Genomic DNA, 16,388 nt, shown 5'->3' on the forward strand with positions numbered 1-16,388 from the left:
ATGATTTTAAATCTTCCTCAAGCAGTTTTGTGATTTCAATCAGGTTTCTATGATCCAGCATTAGTTCAGTATATAGATGTTCAAGGTTTTGATATTTAGTTTCGTTTTTTTTATTTTGTTCAAAAAGGGCTTCTAGTTTATTTCTCTCCAGTACTAGCTGTTTTTCTATGTTTAATTTTCCTTTTGATTTTTTTCCTTTTCATTCTGCCAGATTTTTTCTCTAGAGTCCTCTAGAGTCCAGTTTAAATAAATAAACTTCTTCCTGTAATTTCCACAATTGTTTATCTTTTTTTGTACACTTATTCTTAGTTTCATCCAGTTGTATGAGAATGTCCTCTTTTTCTAGATTCAGCAATGACAGAGTTTCTTGAAGTGATTTATTTTCAATAACACTTCTGTCAAAGTGTTGAAGCATGTCTTTTATTATTTGAAATACATTACTAAAGAACAATGGATCACATTTTTCAGTTATTTTGTTATATTCACTATAAAGTCGAATTGCAAAGTTTTCTACTTCCTCAGAAGCTATTGTTGTTTCAAATGAATCCATTCTGAAGTTCAAATAATTAAGTTTACAAAAATATAAATTATTAATTCAAATAAATATATACATATAATTTTGTTTTTAATTCAGCAGGCCAATGTAGTTAGTCCAATTATTTGTTATAAAATAATTTCATGCAAAAAGTTATACTGCCATTGGGAATAGATCTCATGAACCCAATGATATGGATCCTTCACTATACCAGTTCAGCTATCATTAACTGATAAGAGATATGAGCTGACTGAGTGTATTTCAGTTCAAAACCTGTCAGTTCATGGCTGACATACAAGTTATTGTTTAAGTAAACGAAAACTGGTACAAATATTAAACAACCTGCTTTGAATGATCCAGATTAATATAATTCTTCTTATTTTGAAGAGCATGCAATATTTAGATTACAAAACCAAGTAAGTACAACCATCACTATGTAATCACTGCAGGCCTAGGCTTTCATTAAATTTATATTTCAGTTTATGATCATTTATTTTAAAATGTATTGTAATAAGAACTAATGTTCTTTTATTTTGTGTAAAATTTTAGAATATAATTTATTTTTATTTGCTCTCTTCAATAAAATAAAACAAAACTCAAAGCAATAATTAGGTTATGTTTTCTCCACTAGAAAATTTAACTGAAAAATCTATAAAATATATTACGAACACTTATGTTTTATTTACAAGTCCATTACTAGGACATTATTGGCTGAGTACAAATTATTGTTGTAATACCACCTGGAATATTGGGTTAAAAATTCACTTAAAATCCAGCATCACCACTAGAGGCAATCACTCACACTCGTACAACATCATACTGGTACCACTAAGAACTTCAAGGGCAAATATTTTCGCCTTAAATTTGGAAACCTGTAAGAAATTCACTTAAATGTTTAGAATGGATCTTAAAATTCTCTATAAGCTTCCAATAATTTAAATTACAGCAATTTTAGAAATTTAATTTCATCTCAATTTCCAATCTAGTCAGAAGCGTATACTTTTACGACACGGATGATTTCATCAGGTTCGTATTGAATTAACACTTCAAAAGAAAAACATATTCCATCTTTTTACTAGGACTTCATTTATCCTATAAAATCTTGTGTAAGCCTCATTTTCATATTTTTTCCCACAAACAATGATGCTGATAAAGAATAAAACAAAAGAATTATTAGTTTGTAAATTGTTAAAAAATGACACCTAAATAACACAGCTTTAATGTCTGATAATTTGCTTTGGAAACTTTTTGAAAACTTGAAGCAGAATTGATGTTTAGAATTTTATTTTAGTGATGGGATATTTTTTTACTTTATTGCCAAAGACCATTAAAGTAAGTCGTTGAGAGTAACGAAGTATGTGTCTAAATGATCTGACCTTAAATATTTACTGCAAGTACATTTTAGTGGCATTGATCGGTTTGTTGTTCTTCGTCATCAATTCTCAAAGATGTGAACGGTTTTTTGCAATAGTCGAAAATGTTTAGCTATGTAACAAGTCAAAATATCTTAAGAATTTCAGATGCAAACCACAGTATAGACTGCCTTAAAACGTTTAGTTTTATCTAAAACAATATAGATCAAAATTAAAATAATCGAATAACGTAAAAGATATTCAATAAATAGCAGATGTTTGTTTAAAGACTTATTTTGATCAACATTTTTGTGTGAACATTATATGATTCCATGCTGAAACTTTAAAATACATTTACGGAATTATACGTGAATGTTTTTTTTAAGAGGTTGTCATAAAAATCCAAATTAAAATTTTAGTTGTTATGTAAAAAATATTTTTTATTAATATTCTGCTCTATATTCCACATCACATCAAAAGGAATTAAGATGCTATAAATAGATGTCCTGAAATATAAATTACGACAAACAAAAGTTTAATTTACGCTATGCTGTTTTATGTCATTTTTGGATATCTTATGTCGCATTATTTATGTGGTGTTACATTGGGTGAAATTTGAAATTTCGTAGTTTATATACCATATATTTCAATAGTTATTGATAATATAAAGGTTAATGAAAAGTTACTAGTTATTTTTGTTTATTTTACATGAATACGCCAGTGCAATATACCCGAGTTTCCATAAAAGGAATACGTAGTTTATTATTAATAAATAATTAAAATTCATTATCAAGAATACTCTATGGCAACCCAATTGAAGGTTAAAATGTCAGTGCTTTTGGTTAAAATGAGAGAAAAGGTTGTTGATGATTCCCCTGTTAGTGTAAAGTTACCCTATCCCTATAATCGCGACACTAAGAGTTTTGTGAGCTGAAGATTACATATACTGCTCAACATCATCTGCTCGGAGATGTTTGAGAACTTACTGCTTTCATATATGACTTCTGGTTGTTTAATTTGTAATGCATAATTAATATTGGGTGAATAGTGATACGATCTTTCCTTTATGGTGGAGTAATGTAACAAAAACAACATGTTTCACGTCTAGTTATATATGATTTATGAATAGTGATATATGCAATTTTAAAGTATTTCGAAGTTTACTTAAATTAACGTACTCATAACGCTTTAATAACTCTATAAAAGACACAACTTTCATTTACAGATCATCCATTCTCTGGAAAATGTATTTATTCCAGATCACTGATTCACTACCAACATCAAAGAGCTGGTGTTTATCACAAACAAATATTACGACTGAAAAAGGTAAAGCATTGTGCTTTTGATATCTAGTATTAAGAATTTTAGGACATTTGAAACAGCCAAACATTGTTATTTAACTTGTCCGTCATGTTTAACACAATTGCCTATATAAAAGAAAATGTGTGGTGCACAGTATAAAAGCCCAATTGTGACACATATCAGCCGAGTGCTCTTTTTGAATAATATCACACCAATAAGTTTTCGTATAAAAGTATACAACAAGCAGTTCCCAGATAATAACGATAGTATTCCCGTAGTATGATACGTGGTGCTCTTCATGAAGTATCGCAGATGAATAGAACTTTTTTATTTGACAACTACATAACCATTACGTATTTAAGTTTCATTTTATATACTAATACAGAAATTTTAGTTATGAAATAACAAGGCATACTCGTATCTAGGAATATTGCCAAAACTTTATAATATAGGGTTTGTGGTTTTCAGAAATAGATTTCTTTTTGGTTGTAGGTTCAATATTTGTTATTCTTCTTATGTGTAATAGTTTGTGGCGTGTAACTTTAAGGTTTGTAACAGATTTTCATTTTAGTCAGAAAAGTCTGTTTCACTAATAATTAAGCAGTTAAAGTCTATAATGTAAAATCACCAAAACAGAAAATTACACACTTTAAAACATTCATGTATTTGAACATTTCTCTATAGTTACATATATTCGACAATGTCCTAAAAAATAATATCCTAACACAAATTACCTTCTATATTTTTCTTTATTATTGAAAATAATGCATTTTTCCTCATAAGTTGATTGACGTAATACTAAGTAAAGGAATTACTACCTTGGAATTCAAGGGCTTATGAACTGGCATCAATATAAGAATTTATCTAAATGATTTTGAATTATTTGGTATTTCCCATAGTCCTACGATTAATACTGTTGTTATTTGTTATAATTAGGTATAATAGGAGGCAAATGCTCCTAGCGGCCAAGTGAAACAGAGTGGAAATCATAATGAAAATTATTGAACATGGTTTTAGAGGTGTGGGATTCTTCCCTTAAAAGGCAATTATTCGTTGATTGGTAATTTTAAGATAGTGTTGTCGACAAGCCTCTATCCTTAATAGACATAAAGATGAAAGTTTAAGAATTTATCCAAACCATAAATGATTAATCTGAGAATCTCACAAACCAAATTAGACTTCTCAGTTACAATATGTACTTCCGCTACAAGATTGAATACAAAGATAAGGATATCTCCTGTTAATAGTTAAAAAACAAGATTGTAGGCTTTTCTATTGTTCATATTTTTAGGTCTCAATACCTAATCAATATATGGTAACTGGAATGTAATTTAGTATATTTGAATATCTAATCAATTACCAAACCAAGATATAATTGTGTACAGTCGCTAAGATCGAAATGACTAACAAACAATTTTCCGAAATTGAGAGTAAACTATGATCTGTAACCTATGCATTTAGTTTTACGTTTAATTAAAATAAAAAAAGCATTGACCTACTGTACGATATCACAACAAAACAGCATATATATACACTACCCGTACAGGAACATTGTTGATACTATTTATTGTCCTGTGTTAACGCGGTGTGTGTGTGTGGGATAAATGTTGCGATAGCGCTCAGGGAGTCACCATATATCAAATTGACACCTCCTGATAAGAACCTACTGATAACAGGAATACCCGACAGTATATCACATGTATCTCTGCTTTACTATGTATTTATATCGTTACCAACATTTAAAACATAAATAGTGTTTTACCATATCACCGTCATGTGTCATAAGATAAAGTACACATTTACAACAAAATCGATGGAAATAGCATTCGTGTTGTTCTTTCATCATCATAAACAATTTCAAATTAAAACTTTTGTGATATCATAGTCATATGATTGTAAGCTTCCCATTGTCATCCTTAAATATTAATTTAAAACAATATATTGAATTACAGATTAAGGCATTATGCAATTAATTAATGAACTTCTATTGAAGTACATTAGTATTAATAATTGATATTAAATTAAGTCCAGGGCCAGAAGTAGGGACAGGTGATTCTTTTGTAACTATAAATAGTCAATAAATAATATATTAGTGATTGGAGAATCCAAGAGATCAAAATTTAAAGGAGAAGATACAATGCTGAAAACTGAACGATGATTTCCTAGATCGTTATTATAGGGTTTTAACAAACAGGCTAGTAGTCCATGAGTACAGGCAGAATAAACCTAAAGGGAATCGTTATTTCCTTAAAACATTATATTAAAAAGCCTCTGTATCAGATATTAGATATATAATAAAATAATATAGTAAATATTGTGCACAACACTTTTGTTCATAAAGTATTAGTATTTAAAAAACGTCACCTTATGTTCATTACAAATATAAACGGTTCTATTAGTTATATTTCTTATGTTACGTATTATTATATAAACACAATACAGATTTCTGCTCAATATTATTGTTAGCAATAACTATAGTTATACAAGCTCGAGGTGGATCCAAAGTATGCAGAGGTAACACTAAGAGAATACATTTCCTTCACAAGTTTGTTTCCTGTGTGACTTAAGTAATTTTCTCTGACGTAACGTAGACAATATATAATTATTAATAAAAATATTGCGATAAATATGTGGGAAGCCAATGGGAAGTATTAAGTACCTATTTACGTCCATGTCACCTTTTTCAAAGCCCCTTTAAAGGAAAACGTTAAAATATTTAAAAAATACAATTATTAATTTTGACAGAATTCGATAATTTGTTAAGTAATATTATAAAAACAAAGAGTGATTGCACACATTGAATTGAAATCATATACACAAAAGACGATTTTATTAAAGAGGTATGCTATGTATATGATTGTATTTTAAATCCATGTAAAATAATATCGGTAAACTCTATCGCGGCGAATTAGCAATCAATATCCGCAATCTAATACATAAGTAATGAGGGATCCGCATTTTCCCTACTCGTGGGCGTCGGGATTGGTTCTGGGTTAGGTATAGTACACATGCAAATTGTACCTGTGACAAAATCAAGTGACTCTTCCATTTATTAACTTTGATAGTGTATTCATTCATACTGACTAGGCAGTCTTTCTTCTTTGTGTTATTTTACCAGGCATAGTTATAATACTTGTGCTAAGAAGCCCTCTCTAACACTTACGGAGGGAGGGGGCGTCGGCTTTAAGGTGACTGCTTCCGAACTACCAGCAATGGTCTGGTAAGCGGGATGCCCAGAGATCCAAGTAACAACCACGCTCGACGTTTAATGATCCTGTTACGTTCGATACCCGTCGTACCTGCTACACTACGCCATTTGAAAAAACTCCACTGGTCTAAACATGTAGTTGGCAAAGAAACTATCCTTCAAGTTTGCATTGCATATGTTTGCAGTAAGTTAAAATATGCTAATGATTTATGGGGGTCGTCTAGTGAAGTTTTAAGAGTATTTAGACTCCAAAAGAGGATTGTTTGTATTATGTGAGTATCTGGTCATCGTGCTCATTGTAAACCGAATCTTCTTACCCTTCCATGTATAATACTTAAAGTTTTAACAATCTTTAAAAATAAGTCTGTTAGACTGTATTAAAATTGGCAATTATAGTACGTGACCTTTAGTGACCTTATTTGACTGTTCTTGTCGTAGCTAAATAAATATGTGACTTAATACAAATACAGTTTAGATATTACTGAAATAAATAACTTCTGATTCTGATTCATGCTTAATATCTTAGGCATTCCAACTTGTGACTGCAAACATGTTGCAATACGGAAATATATACGACAAGAAAAGCAAACAGGAAGACCATAAATTGGACGAAAATTACCCATTTTAACTAACTTCAAACTGAAATGTACGCATTGAAACCAAATTTCTGTTTGTATGAGTAGTAATGTGTGATTCAAATGTATTGTTTCTAGAAGTTTCATATCGACCTCCTAGCTTTGACTTTTGAAAATATCCAGTTACCTCTTATGCTGGACTCTAGAGCATTGCAACGATTAATACTAATTTACTGGTGAAAAAAATGAAGCATTCAATTCAATTGAAAACTTCTTGACAGCTGCAATAAAACTACCATTGTAATAGAGGAGGTTACTCATGACATTTATGAATTATCAATTCTTCAATATAGTAATTAAGTAAAATAATGTGTCTTAAGAATTTTATGAACTGGACTACATCATGAAATACTTTTCAATTAAGATATAATAGTCCAATAGAAAACAGGTTTTTTGTTATTTATTAGCTAACCGCCTAAATTTAGTTAGGACGTGGTCAAATTGGGATTATTCAAGGGAAGCAGATAACGAACGCGTCATGTACATGGCAAATAGTAAGTGAACTAATCTCCATATAGTATTCCAATCACGTTTTATTTACCTGATAAACGCGCTTCAATCACTGTTATTTAATTTTATTGATTCCACTTTATGACTTTTGACAAATCTGGTATGACCGATACGTAGGTTTGTAATATTTTCAACTTAAGTATAGCGAAATTTTGTATACAAAATTAGCTTATCGCAATCGTCCTTGTGGTAGCATTTAAGAAAAGTGTCTGAATAATTTCACCAAACATAACCTCAGAGCTAACACTGACACGGTTTGTAGAAACGAAATTGATCTTATAAATGTCTAGCCATTTGGTAACAATTTGGTAAAAATGTCAAAATGTAAACAATTTGGTTCCAATGTGGCAGCCGTTTGCAATAAAAAACATTCACAACGCAGTTATTTATGAACCTAAAGAAAAAAACTAAGTGTTCTGTATTGCTTGTAAGATTTACTAAACGTTGTGTCTCGAATGGTTTTATAAATATTAAAAAAATAAATACATCCCATAAGAGTAGTATAATATGTGTAATAATAGTAATAATAATACTTCCCATGAGAATAAATACTTTAGTTGTCACAAAATCTACCTAAGTCTTCCGACTGAGCCGGAACGACTATTTAAAATAATAGTAAGATTGAAAGTGTTTTTGTTGACAAAAAGATATAAAATTGAGATACTTTTTTGTTGCAATGGTTACCTCTTGCGATTAGAGACATTTCAATTTTCTTTGCTAATCGTGCAACAAATATTGCCTTGTAAGGGGAATAATAATCCTAAACCCAAATAATATTTTTATACGAGTTGAAATGTTTCAAGAAAGGATGTTTAAAAGAAACTAAAAGATACAATTATAACAATATCAAAAGTAACATTGTATGCTGTACACTTAATATAAGAAACTGGTTGTATTTATCGTCCCATAAGTGCAACATTCCTAGAAGTTTTGAAGGGAAACTCACGAATTGAGGTACCTCGTTAGGTGTTTCTTATATGTGAATTAAATACTACTGATAATTCTCTTTGTTTCTACTCATACAATAATAGATTATTCAGCCTATATACTATTCATAATATACTATTTTTCTCAAATTTTGTACTATATTAGAACATATTAGAAATGTAGCCTCAAAAAGTGTTTGGAATATATATATATATATATATATATATATATATATATATATATATATATATATATATAAAATCTATATATATATAAAAGAAAGTCGTGTTAGTTACACTATTTTATAACTCAAGAACGGCTGAACCGATTTGGCTGAAACTTGGTAGGGAGGTAGCTAAGAACTGGGAGAAGGACATAGGATACTTTTTATCCCGTTCCCAATTCAGGATTCCGCCCCACTGGTCTCTAAAAGTTACAAAAATACTCGTAAGAAATGCATTGCAGCAAACATATTTTATTAAGTGAAAGAGCCTGTTCAAATTTAATCAGCTGTTCTTTGTAAACATATAAATGCGAGAAAAGAAATATATGTTTATATCATTTAATTCCTATTTTTAAATTTCTTTACACCTATAGTTTGAAAGCATAGAGTAAAACAACTGTATCTTGAAAAAAACAATTGCCTCAATTCCAAAATGTAAACAAACAACTGTAAATTTGATTGACACTTTGACAGCTGCCTGTGTCATTTTTCTGGGTTACTCAGTCAAACAAAATGAAATCATGGCTACTGACATATAGATTGTCCTTTCAGTTTTACTTAATAATCAGTCAATCATGAAGTGATTTTTTTTTACCTTTGCAATAATCTGTTGGTTTTTAAAAAAGACAAACAACTTATTACTTCGATTGCTTTCGGTTCGGATAACTTTGTTTCGCACGAAATTAAACGATTTGCGAATGTTTGTGAACATTGAGAGGATTATTATAAAGATGCCGCGACCCAGAAGATCAAATCTGTCTCAACAAAGCCGTAATGCAAGAAGGCTTCGTAACGTTGTGAACAATTCTACTGAAGAAGAATGTGAAATCGGACGACAAGAGCGTCGTGTTGGTATGGCCCGACTTCGTGCTTCTCAATCTCAAGAGCAAAGAGAGGAAGCCCGTGAAAAAGGTCGCTTGGCTATGCGAAATCGGCGAGCTAATCGTACTGATCAACAACTAGATCAAGTTCGAAACGCAAGAAGGAATACATCAGCTGTTGATTTTAATAGGGCATCATTTAGTTATGATTGCACTTATGATTACAGTTCGCATGTATCTGTACTTATTGGTACAATAGATGTTGTTTGTGGGCATTGTAGTGCATTGAAGTTTGTCGGAGAGTCGCTTGGATTGTGTTGTCTTAATGGCAAAGTAAAATTTCCAATACTGACTCCCCCTCTTGATCCATCACTAATTACAAAAATAACAATTGTTTAAGTGAGCGAGCAATCTTGGCAGCTAAGAACAAGGATGTGGATGACTTGAACTTTTTAATTCAGAATCAAATTGATGGTACTCTGCAGACATTCAAATCTATTGATTGCGTAACAAATGAAGATGAGGCCACTAACTATCCAACTGAATTTTTAAACTCTTTGGATTTGCCCGGCTTACCACCCCATAATTTACTTTTGAAGGTTGGTGCAGTAGTCATAATGCTTCGCAATCTAAATCAACCAAAATTATGCAATGGAACGCGTTTGGTTGTAAAATAATTGATGATAAATGTGACGCGACGATTCTTAAAGGAAAATTTAAAGGTGAGGAAGTTCTTAGTCCAAGGATTCCGATGATTCCTACCGATATGCCTTTTGAATTTAAACGAACTCAGTTTCCGATTCGTCTTGCATTTGCCATGACGATCAATAAATCACAAGGCCAATCTTGGAGCGTTTGTGGACTAAATTTAGAAAATCCATGTTTTTCTCATGGACAACTATATGTGGCATGTTCACGTGTCGGTAAACCATCTGCTTTATTCATTCTTGCACCTAATAACAAGACAAAAATGTTGTATATCACAAGGTACTCGACTGAAAAAAGAGAATCAATATTAATAAATTAATGTATCTGTGGCTTTGCTGCTTATTGCGATTTAAATTATTTTAGATAACTTACGAATTGTTTTTTATTTTGTTTTTCTATTTAAATTTCAGATTAATTGTGAAGGAAAAAAAATCACATAGGACCTAATTTGATTTTTTTTTTACTTTGTCTTTTATTCTGCACATTTCAAGCACCAATGTGGATGCTGTGGACCCTTTAAGGCGGTACGAAGTTCGCCGGGTCAGCTAGTACTTTATAAATATATATAAATCAAATATATATATATATAAATACTTTGACAGGTATTTGGTCTTCCGATCAAATGTTAGTTTGCTTATTTCAACGCAAATGTGACAGATACGGCCAAATACAAAATAATTGAAACGAAAATGCGATTAAATGTTGGTTGAAATTAAATAAGGCTATTGCAATTTATACAATTTAATGTAAATAAAAAAGTCGTTTGACAGGTATTTGGTCCTCCGATCATATGTTAGTTTGCTTATTTAAACGCATATGTGACAGATTTGGCCAAATACAAAATAATTGAATCGGAAAAAGTAAGCGCTCTGTGGTGTAATGGTAGCACAATCACCCGGCAAGTGAGAGATCCGGATTCGACTCCCGGCGGAGCAAGTCCTTTTTGCGATTCAATGTTTGTTGAAATTAAATAAGGCTATTGCCATTTATACAATTTAATGTAAATCAAATAGGTAGTCGTTTGACAGGTATTTGGTCTTCCGATCATGTGTTAGTTTGCTTATTTAAACGCATATGTGACAGATACGGCCAAATACAAAATAATTGAATCGGAAAAAGTAAGCGCTCTGTGGTGTAATGGTAGCACATTCACCCGGCAAGTGGGAGATCCGGGTTCGACTCCCGGCGGAGCAAGTCCTTTTTGCGATTCAATGTTTGTTGAAATGTACATTGTACAAAAATAAAATCGATCAAAAGTGTTAAAAGGTGTATTATTCTATATTATATATGTATCAGAACAGTATTATTAACAAATATAACTGATTATGTATCTTAATCCTGTACTTCCTTAAGAGGTGCATGCAAGTTTACAAAATCAAGTTAAACTAAGATAAATCCGACCATGGGTACTAATGGACGACTGTGCTGGTTTGCTCATTAGTTCAACTATTAATCACGGCTTTACATTTTCTGACTAGATTAAAAATAACAAAGGAGGAAAACTGAAATGCAAGAGTTAGTTTAGAATAACGAGCGTACCAATTACTGCTCTCGAATCACAGAACCAACCAATACAGATTTATGCTTAAATCTTATCAGCGTCACGTACAATCCCTTGAGGCTACAAAGCTCCAAGTAAAATCGACGTCCACATATAAGCTTGTCACTCAGGGAATGATTTCTATTGCAGTTATATTTTCATATGAGTTCAAACGTGTCAAGAAAGGTACAATTTTCAATAGGGATGTAATGCACAATAGAGTTTGTTTTAAAGGACGTTTTAAATTTCTGAATAGAATTACAATCAAATGAAAAACTAAGTTTAGTAACTTTTTACAAGATAGCTTTTTTATTGTATTAAATATATAATTTTTTCGCATAAAAATATAAAAAACTGAACGAAGGAACATGAAACACACACATTGTAGAAAAATTAAGACATAGAAAAGTAACTTACACTAAACAAAATCTATGTTTTCAAACTGGTTTAATTTAATTTTTAATTTTAAAAGAGAGATCCAAATGGAAATGTAAATCACTTTTTAATTAGAATAATTAATAATTGTAATTGTTTAATAGTTTTATGGAAATTTTATAAGTTCGAGCTAAAGGTGACAATTAAATTGAAAAGAAAAAAACTGCTTTTATTATGTAAAAGTAAAAACTATGGCCTATTAGATTAACAGATGGTAGCCCTGTAAGGTTTAGAGAATGATATGATAATCTTATCTTACACCAATTGATTAGTTGTTGAAAGTTTTAGTTTTCTTTAACAGTCTTGCACTTTGTTTTTTATATTGTTGTGTTAAAGTATTTGTATATTTTTGGAAACATTTACCAATTAAATTATTAATTAAACTAATCCTTGATCTCTTTTCTTATTTGTACTTCTTTTTATAAGGGCACCACAGAGTCCTTACTTTTTACGATTCAATTAAATAATCAAAGTAACATATGATGAGAAGAATTTTTTATCTTTCGATTATGTTAGTTTGGTTATTTAAACACGTATGTAACGGCAATTGTATTGTAAACAATAAGGACTCTTTGGTGTAGTGTTAGTGGAAGATCCAGATTCGAATTCCTGTGGAGCAAGTACTATTTGTGATTCAACGTTTATTGGAAGAAATATATATATATATATATATATAGATATATATCTGAATATATATGTCTATATATATATATATACAGACATATATATATATATACTATCGAACTATTAACTATTAAACTATGCACATCCCCTACATTATACAAAGTGTTCTATAGAACACAAACTCATAAAAATACAGATAATCGGCATCAACCTTATATGTATACATATGTGAATAATTTTAAAGCCCTTCATAAGAACAAACCATTAACATAAATAACTGCTTTAGTAGCTTCTTCATTTGAAACGTGGTTTTTTATAAAAAATAGAAAATAAGTCAAATAATTTTGTACCTAAACTTAGTACCTGAAGATGAATTCCCAGAATTCGACATGTACATAGGATGAAAAAAAGTTAAAAAATTGTTAAAAGGTTTATAATTAAATACATATTTATCAAACACTTTTCGAGGCTACATCTCTAATATTCATTAAGATATTTGATATTTTAATCATCTTTTGTTGTTTCTTTTCGACCAAAATCAACATTATTTCTAATAATATTTCATTGCTCATCAATATATAGAATACGCAAAAAAGAACAAGATTTTAGGTTTAGTTAATAATGTAATTAAATCCGTTGGAAAAGTAAGACATATAAAACCATAAAAAAGTCATGAAATAAATCAGTCCATATACTTTTTAAAATAAAGCTTCTTATTCATAAACATGCATTTAGGCAGGATGTGTCAAACCAAGAAGTTAAGTTTGAAGGTTACTAAATAATTGTTACAAACAAAAAAATTACCATTTAATATTTTATTATATAGTTACATTTGTACTCTACAGAAATTAGTTTTAAGTAAACAAAATAATTAAATTACATGCTTATTCCTTATAAACATATAAATAAAAATTACAAAAGAAATATTCACAGGGATGTCTTAAACAAAAGATTCCTTGAGTGATGGTCCACTTATAGTAGAGTACAAACACGGTCAAGAAGGGTATGAGGAACACATGACAATACTGAGTCCAACACTGAGCTCGTAGAAAACACAACAGACACTCGTCCACGTTCAGTCTTACGAAGTCAATTCCGCCCTGAAACATAATATTTTCATAACAGCGAAGACAAAATGTGCCAGTTCATAAGTAAATGAAATGTAATCGCCCTTCAAAAGGTTCAAATTAAAATTCAAACGCAGGAACGATAGTGATTTAAATAGAACACAAAAGCAAATGATTTTAATTTTTCAAATAGAATACAATCATAATTTACTATACTACAGTTAAAAGTTATACTGAATCGTAGTTGTTTTATGAAAATAAAATATAGATTTGAAACGAATGTAATAACTTCACCGCTTCACTTCACATGTGATTACTTTGCTTAAAGATGGTTTCATCGACCAAAAAAATAATTACTCAATAAACGTTAAAGGGATTATGAAACCAATATACAAATAACTGTACCCATAAAATGTATTATACTAATTTACGAATACATCTCTAAGTCATTTCAGATAATTTTATACAAAGCGCGCTAATAAGATAAATCAGAATAGTGCTGAGTCTATTTTGTGCTTTACTAAGTCTGAAGAGACATGAACTACCTAATTAAATTTTGTAAAATAAAAACTTTTAATTACTAAACATTCCTAATCTACGACAGAAACAATGCGAAAACTAATATTACTCCATTGAATGTTGACTCACAAAATGCTAAAGAAGTCAGACGGTGTAAGTGGTTCGAAGTTGGGTAAGACGGAGGTGGGTTCGATGTGAGGGGTCTGGACCCCCGGCTCGCCGGCCTCCGTGTGGAGAATATTGTATTGGAACAGAACGTCGGAGTATACAGGCATCGCCGTGTTCAGTGGCTCTTGTCTGACCTTAGAATGCAACTCTTTCCGGCGTTTATAAGCCTCGATCTGACAAAACTTGCAGTTCGTCTCTGCATACCATGTTCTCAAAGGAAAACACAAAGATTTGTCAGTTGAGATACAAGCGTGATTAACCGGAACGGTTTTCATTGATTTTATTGATGGCCAATAGAGAACAATGGCTGAAGGTCGAGAGAACTAAAGAGATGAGTCGGCAAGAACAACAAAACCAGGTTTAAATGAAAAGAAAGTAAGAACTAAGAAAACGAATCGTCCAAGTTAGAAACAAAACAAAGGAGAGGTGAAACCAACTCTACTTTAAACGGACTGATATCATTAATTGCTTTGTAGCAACTGTGACAAGAAGCTATTAATTTGACCTTGTATAGGTTTGTAATAACTGACACATTTTTAAATTAATTTATACCTGATACAATCAGGAACCTTAATCAGCACTCTCACGATTTTAAATCATCATATAAAATTGCCTCCTATCAAAAGATTGTTTTACACCTTAGATGTGAATTCACAGTTGATGATGCAGAAACATAAAATAAAACTACTTCTAATTTTATTAATGCAATCACAAGGCATCATATACGACCGACGTTACTGGATGGTATACTAATGAGGGAATTTCGTATAAATTAAAAACTTACACATTATAAAAATTAAGCAAGCCATACGAAATGCAATGTGATTTCATGAATGGATGTGTATAAAATTACATATTTCAATGGGACCTAATCTAAGTGAAAGTGAACAAAATTTGATGTAAAATCAAGCACAATCTATGGCACCTACACAGTCTACAAAGCTAGGCAAAATAAACAAAATTCCGACCAAATACTCAACGTAAACATAAATATATAACTAAAATAGGTTTAGCACTATTGTACAATTATACATTTTTGTAAAAAAAAGCAATTTATATAATATATAAATATATTACAGTTAGAGTTCCAAATAGGCAGCCACCATTTGTAAACCATGCTTTAATATTGCAACTGTATCAAACATATCATACAATACAGTCAAAGCGAAATCCGGAAATAAAAAATAGATCATGAGAAATATGTACTACCTGCATAATTAAAAATAACGATAATGATTATGATCGATGAATTTTCAACATGCATTTGCATTAACCCTTGAACATTGAATGCAATTTCCAAGAATATATTGATTAGATTTAATTAACCTAGGTTTCAGTCCTACACGTGTTTAACTACAGTTTCTAGACTATTATTAAAATAAAACAAATGCTCTCTATGTTGTAGTGTATGTTACAATGAAACATAACGTAAATATTGCTAAACAAAATCCCAATGAATTCTAGAACGAGAACTGCCTATGTACTGAATTGTTTATGTTATTAATTTAATTCACTGAATACGAACTGAAATATCATTTACCAAAACATGAATGATTATTTTGATGCTGTGACGAAGAGGTAATTAAAGTAACAAACAGAATATAAAGTGAATAAGACTATAGAAGTAAAAATATGAGTGGTGAATGGGTTTTAGACCAAAACAAAACAAATTTGTAGCAAAAGATGACACCGTTCCGGTTAATAAAAGACATGATATTCAGTAAAAATTACTAACATTGCAAGCAACATGCAAAGATTATATTTTTCAGTCAAAGCCATAAGCAACACAACATAGTCATTAGTTTAAGACCACA

At 30.6% G+C, this 16,388-nt stretch overlaps 1 protein-coding gene across 8 annotated transcripts in view; it reads right to left on the minus strand.

The window, feature by feature from the left end:
* Window positions 1-13,616: 13,616 nt before the first annotated feature.
* LOC124359155 (ras-GEF domain-containing family member 1B-like) overlaps window positions 13,617-16,388 on the minus strand; it is a 657,259-nt gene continuing 654,487 nt past the window's right edge. For 7 of the 8 annotated variants that reach the window (XM_046811659.1, XM_046811660.1, XM_046811653.1 and 4 more), the window contains 2 exons: window positions 14,536-14,784; window positions 13,617-13,920 (listed from right to left, as the gene is read on the minus strand). In XM_046811659.1, the coding sequence (XP_046667615.1) occupies window positions 13,902-13,920; window positions 14,536-14,784 (268 nt within the window). In that variant the 3' untranslated portion in view covers window positions 13,617-13,901. The remainder of the gene's footprint in view (window positions 13,921-14,535; window positions 14,785-16,388) is intronic. The other variant, XM_046811654.1, reaches the window with a different exon arrangement.

Source organism: Homalodisca vitripennis, chromosome 4, assembly GCF_021130785.1.
Source record: "Homalodisca vitripennis isolate AUS2020 chromosome 4, UT_GWSS_2.1, whole genome shotgun sequence".
In the NCBI taxonomy this organism is placed as follows: Eukaryota; Metazoa; Arthropoda; class Insecta; order Hemiptera; family Cicadellidae; genus Homalodisca; species Homalodisca vitripennis.